Raw genomic sequence first — 5,413 nt, forward strand, 5'->3', positions numbered from 1 at the left:
CAAGACATTTCCCTAAACTCTATGAAGACACAAGTCAGGCTTTGCTTTAAATTTATTGGTTGCGCAGAAATTTAAAAGTACTTTCCATTGGGATTAAAACTCTGTGATCCTGCGGAAGGAGCCGATACCAGGCGAAGATGCCCCCCAGTCGCTGTGCTGCCGGTATTCTCCTCTCTCCAGCAGGTACTGGTGCCCCCTGTAGTTTGGGAGGTCGTATAGCACCCAGGCGCCATCTGTCACCACGCAGGAGTAGGCCTCCCGCATCTTGTGGGTGTCATATGCTGAGGGCACGTCATCGGTGCAGTCTACCACCTGCCCTTCAAAATCAGGTCTCTCATAGAGTCTCAGCTTCCAGGAACTACCGTAAATCTAAAAAACAAATGCAGGAAAAACAGTAATTCCTAGGATAATAATAAATTATACTTTTAAATAATAATTATTAGTCTTGCTGCTGATATTCTGTCTGCAGATAGCATTGCAACAATGAATACATAGTTATTAGAATAATTATGTCAATTTACATTCTCCATAAACAAAAAAAGAAAGAAGCTAAAGGTCTAAATACAATTTTTTTTTTGCAAGGATTTTAAATTTGTGATCCACACTCTCACGTTCTTCACAGCACGGCAGGCTTTGACGCTGTCACTGAAGGCCATCCACTGCTGGTTGTCAGCATACTCCCCTGGGCTGAGGATGTACTGGAAACCTTTGTAGCCGGGCCTTTCATAAATCACCCACACGCCGCTCTCCACCCGGATGGAGTTGCAGCGGCTGAAGTGAGTGTGCAGGTCTGCACAGTCGCTGCTGCAGTTGTAGCAGCGACCCTGGAATTTCTTCTCCTCATAAAAAGTGATCTGTCAGAGTGGGAAAACAATATATATATATATATATATATATATATATATATATATATATATATATATATATATATATATATATNTTTTTTTTTTTTTTTAAGCTGCTGTAGATTTGATCTTACCTTCCCCATTTGGATGCCCGGTAAACCTGATTCTTTGCTGCAGCCCGATCAAAGTATTTATCCATAAAGAAAATCTGCAGAGCATGGCAAAAATCTTTGATACCCAAATGAGCTAGATTTGCATATCAGCAGAAACAGCTTGGTGTCATTTGATTTGCCTCTGTTCCAGCTTGATAATGAGTCTCAATCAAAACACATGCTGGAACACTAAAGGATCGGTGTCAGCTCCAACCAGCACGACTAACTGTTAAATATTTTTGTTTCTTCATATAAGACTTCAAATGAATGTTAAAAGTATTTACTGTCACTGTGATATATTTTGGATCTGCACCATACCCTGAATAAATAGTTTATCAGTCTGGTTGTGTGTGTTTCTTAATGTACTGAGTGAGCATAATTTGTAAGAATACCCCGGAAAGTGATTTCATGGATTCCCTAACTGAACAGCGACCTGGTAGATTTCCAAACAGAAAAAATGTAGAAGCTGTAAATATTATACATCCAAAGCCCTGACTTGAATGTGATGGAAAAGAAGCTTTCTGGCATCAAACATTGGGAGCTCATCAGCAAAGATAAACCATCCAGCGAACAATGAAAACCTTTATCAGTATTAGAAGGTGGGGATTTTTCTTTTCATTTTTATGGTGTAATGAGAATATTTTTCCTTAAAGGTATAGTGGAGGATGTTCTTTTACCGGGTGGATCATCGAAATAAGTCCTCCTACTTTTTAACCATTCTGGTGATATGTTTATACGTAAGGCTTTCGTAAGGAGAGAGGAGAAATGGGCTCTTGCTTGTGTTTAATAGGCGTTCCCTCTCTGCAGCTGGTACACGGTTGTGCATGTGCATTTTTTTTTTAAAGTTAACAGGGCCGGTCTCTTCCAAAAGTGGTGAAAATCCCCCACTATACCTTTAACTATTGATAAGAATTCTTTCTATTAAGTTTTATATCAAATGCGATGAAATTGATGTTTTGCATTATACTATGTTTAAATTTATAAATTTATATTATCTTTAAATAAGATGCCTTTTCAAATTTTCTTACATAACTAAGTTAAAGGAAACTGAATCTTATTCAGGATTAGAGTATAAATAATTCTGATTTCAAATGTGCATGACTTGTTCCTTAGTTAAAAAACATTTTGCAACAATTCCTATTTAGGATTCTGCTATATTTTTAAGTTCGACCCACCTAGCATGAAAACAGACATATATCAAAAATAGAGGTTTTACATGATAAACTCCAATTGGATGGACTGGTTATTGCAACAAAATCAGTGACTTGGATTATTCTTATTTATAATTGATGATGTGTGAGTCTGTTAAGCCCTAATAATGCCTGTCTGTCATGAGTTTAAACTAATATTTTCCCAAGTAGTTCATCTAATTAGGACAGTTCCTCTGTCAGAGCCATCTTCAATATGCATGTGGCAAAGATTTTGGAATGGAATGAGTGCTGTGTCCTTAATCTAATAACATTTTGTATTATTTTGATAAGGCTGGATAATGACCAAATGAACTAATACATAGTATAGCCCAGAATCTGATTCATGATTGAACTGGATTTGCTGTCTATGTGAACAGATCTAATTTAAACAAGATGTTTTTTAATTAGTCTTTAGACCTAAAGACCAACTGCAGCTTTAGTTGTTTTATCGAATCTCTGTTTTTTCTTTTGTTCTTTTCCTAGTACTAGCTAGTAATATTTCTTTTAATGTTTTTTTGTACTTCCATTTATTTTAGAGAATTTAAGAAGCATCTTTTCTGACACGGGGCTTCATTTTCAAAAAACGAGTTCCCGTAAATCGCAAGCAGTGGAAAAAAACTCTATTTTAGGTCAGAATAAAAAGCAGGCACAAACAAAAACTCCATTGCAGTTGACTTTATTATAATTTTTTTTTACATTTTCCACCAGTCACATTTAAGACTCCTGATCTAACTGGCGTCCATAATTCGCCGGATGGAGCTGAACCTTGTGGTGCTGCTCATCCCCATCTCCAGCAGGTTCCTGTACTCTCCTGGCTTCAGGTACAACATCCTGCCCCTGTAGTTGGGCTGCTCGAACATCAGCCAGTGGCCATCCATGACGTTGCAGGACTGGCATTCGGACATGCGGAAGCGGTCCATCATGTTGTCGCAGTCGTCCGCCAGCTCGTGCATTTGGCCTGCGAAGTTCTCTCTCTCATAAAGCCTCATTCTGAAGGGACCTCGGTGCTGCAGAGGGAGAAATTACTCTAAAATTAAAAGCTGCAATCTATGAATTGCAGCTGCAGAACTAATGTACTAAGAGGATAAACAAACTTTGCATTTGCATAAGTTTTGGTCAAATGTAATATAATTGAACTTAGTGCAGAAATAATGTGAATATTGTGGTAAAAACTCTTTCAGCCTTCCTTAAAAACTTGACAAAACAAATCAGACGATCATCTCTAGGTGGAATGTGTTAAAAGAGAACTTTAAAATTTGAGCTTTTATGTGCCCTGGTCTTACCACGGGGATGGTGCGGCAGGATCGGATGCAGTCACTTGTGCTCATTCCCATCAGCCTCTGGTTGTCGGGGTACTCTCCCCTCCTTACCAGGATCTGGTGGCCCATGAAATTGGGTTTCTCGTAGACCATGAAGAGGCCGCTCTCCACCCTGCAAGAGTTACATCTGCTCAGGTAGGAGGTGAGCTCCGGGCAGTCGCTGCTGGTCTCATAGGAGCGACCCTGGAAGTTTCTCTCTTCATAGAATACAATCTACAAAAAAAAAAAAAAAAAACACACAGAGAGATTATTAGCTAACTGCTCAGAAGTAGACTTTCAATGGCTCTCAATGCTTGGAAAACTTCACCTACCCTCCCCATGGTCATGATAACTGTGAGCAAATTGTGAGATGCACAGCGCCAGCATCGACCCCTTTTCCCTTTTTATACATTGCACACCCGTAGCATTTCCACATGGCTTGTGCTGAAACCTTTGAGTCATCACTCTATATTGTGGCACAGAGCTGCACTATAGGGTGGCAGACTTTAGTGTACATCAAAATCTGCATTTATTCATTTATTCTCACTTCAATATGAGATTTTCTGACTGTTTCTGGCAACTTCTGTTATCTATTTATCTTTTTATGAAGGATGTAAAGGATTCAAGGATGAACATTAATGCTGTTGTACTAGTGAAAGCAAAAAAAGCTCTAGGTGACTGGAATTCATCTTTTTGTTACAGTAAAATGATATTAGATTTAACTTTTGAAGCTTTTTATAAAATAACAGAATAATGATTATTGAGGTGTACTGTTAAAAAAAAATCTATGCAAGGCCACGTGAACCCCATGATGAGTCATGATGTTTCAAACAAAGGTGAGCTAGGTGGTCTGGAGCTGACAGTGTATATAAAAGCAACAGCACTTGGCAACATTTGGAAAAAACCCAACAACCCTCACCATGGGCAAGGTATTATTAGATTTGTTGTATGTTTGCATGCTCTTGAAAAATATGGCAAACTTTTGAGCTAACTTTAAGGAAAAAATCTGTCCCAAAAACTTAACCAAGCAGCGTTGTGCTTTTTCTTCCCTGTCCTTCCTGCAGATCATTTTCTACGAGGAGAGGAACTTCCAGGGCCGCTCCCATGAGTGCGGCAGCGACTGCGCCGACATCCAAGTGCACCTGAATCGCTGCAACTCCTGCAGGGTGGAGAACGGGTGCTTCGTGGTGTACGACCGCACCAATTTCATGGGTAACCAGGTCTTCCTGAGGAGGGGCGAGTACCCTGATTTTCAGTACATGGGAAACATGATGGGTATGATGGGTATGGCCATGATGGATACCATCCGCTCCTGTCGTATCATTCCTATGGTAAAATACTGTCTTTTAAAGGAGAACCCTCCATCTTGTCTGGTTTTGTTACAAGAAAATGCTTTTGTTTAACAGCATAGGGGACAGTTCAGGATGAGGATCTATGAAAGAGAGAACTTTGGAGGCCAGATGCATGAGCTGATGGACGACTGCGAGTCTCTCCAAGATCGATTTTACATGTCCGACTGCCAATCGTGCAACGTGATGGACGGCCACTGGCTGATGTTCGAGCAGACCAACTTCAGAGGAAGGATGATGTACGTGAGGCCAGGAGAGTACAGGAACCTCCGTGAACTGGGAATGAGCAACATCATGAGAATCAGCTCCATCCGAAGGATCATGGATGTTTGTTAAATGTCATTGATTATAAAACTAATGATAGAAGGAAAATAAAATTGTTGTTTTTGAGGTTTCTTTGCTGCATCTTTTCTGTACTTGGAGAGCAACAAATAAATTCCATAAATTCATAGTTAATGTATTTCAAGCCCCTTTACACATAAAAAACATGAACAGGGAAGTTCTTACATTTTAATAAACTTTATAAAAAGTTAAAAAGCAAGTTACCCTACTTTCAATACGGTAATCTAAAGGAATATA

General features: G+C 39.4%; 3 protein-coding genes across 4 annotated transcripts; 1 reads left to right on the forward strand and 2 right to left on the reverse strand.

The window, feature by feature from the left end:
- Positions 1-93: 93 nt before the first annotated feature.
- Positions 94-1,100, reverse strand: LOC107092222 (gamma-crystallin M2-like). 2 transcript variants are annotated; one of them, XM_015386555.1, is made up of 3 exons: positions 980-1,100; positions 612-854; positions 94-369 (listed from the first exon to the last, which is right to left on the reverse strand). In XM_015386555.1, exons 1-3 carry the CDS (start codon positions 986-988, stop codon positions 94-96), a joined length of 528 nt encoding a protein of 175 aa, XP_015242041.1. In that variant the 5' UTR covers positions 989-1,100. The 2 variants fall into 2 exon arrangements, with proteins under 2 accessions (XP_015242041.1, XP_015242042.1); XM_015386556.1 differs by having other exon boundaries at positions 612-856; positions 970-988.
- A 1,815-nt stretch (positions 1,101-2,915) lies between these two features.
- On the reverse strand, positions 2,916-3,853 carry LOC107092210 (gamma-crystallin M3-like). Its single transcript, XM_015386542.1, has 3 exons — positions 3,818-3,853; positions 3,471-3,719; positions 2,916-3,194 (listed from the first exon to the last, which is right to left on the reverse strand). The coding sequence occupies exons 1-3, from the start codon at positions 3,830-3,832 to the stop codon at positions 2,916-2,918; spliced, it is 543 nt and encodes a 180-aa protein (XP_015242028.1). The 5' UTR covers positions 3,833-3,853.
- Positions 3,854-4,405: 552 nt separating this feature from the next.
- Positions 4,406-5,170, forward strand: LOC107092209 (gamma-crystallin M3-like). Its single transcript, XM_015386541.1, has 3 exons — positions 4,406-4,414; positions 4,550-4,816; positions 4,892-5,170. Exons 1-3 carry the CDS (start codon positions 4,406-4,408, stop codon positions 5,168-5,170), a joined length of 555 nt encoding a protein of 184 aa, XP_015242027.1.
- The last annotated feature ends 243 nt before the right edge of the window (positions 5,171-5,413 follow it).

Source organism: Cyprinodon variegatus, unplaced genomic scaffold, assembly GCF_000732505.1.
Source record: "Cyprinodon variegatus isolate N-32 unplaced genomic scaffold, C_variegatus-1.0 Scaffold371, whole genome shotgun sequence".
In the NCBI taxonomy this organism is placed as follows: Eukaryota; Metazoa; Chordata; class Actinopteri; order Cyprinodontiformes; family Cyprinodontidae; genus Cyprinodon; species Cyprinodon variegatus.

Coding starts and splice junctions, on each gene's coding strand:
- LOC107092222 (XM_015386556.1), bottom strand. Junction 370..611: donor CCTGCCGTGCTGTGAAGAAC/GTGAGAGTGTGG, acceptor TTTGTTTTTTAG/ATTTACGGTAGTTCCTGGAA.
- LOC107092209 (XM_015386541.1), top strand. Junction 4,817..4,891: donor CCTGTCGTATCATTCCTATG/GTAAAATACTGT, acceptor TTTGTTTAACAG/CATAGGGGACAGTTCAGGAT.
- LOC107092210 (XM_015386542.1), bottom strand. Junction 3,195..3,470: donor CCTGCCGCACCATCCCCGTG/GTAAGACCAGGG, acceptor CTCCCTCTGCAG/CACCGAGGTCCCTTCAGAAT.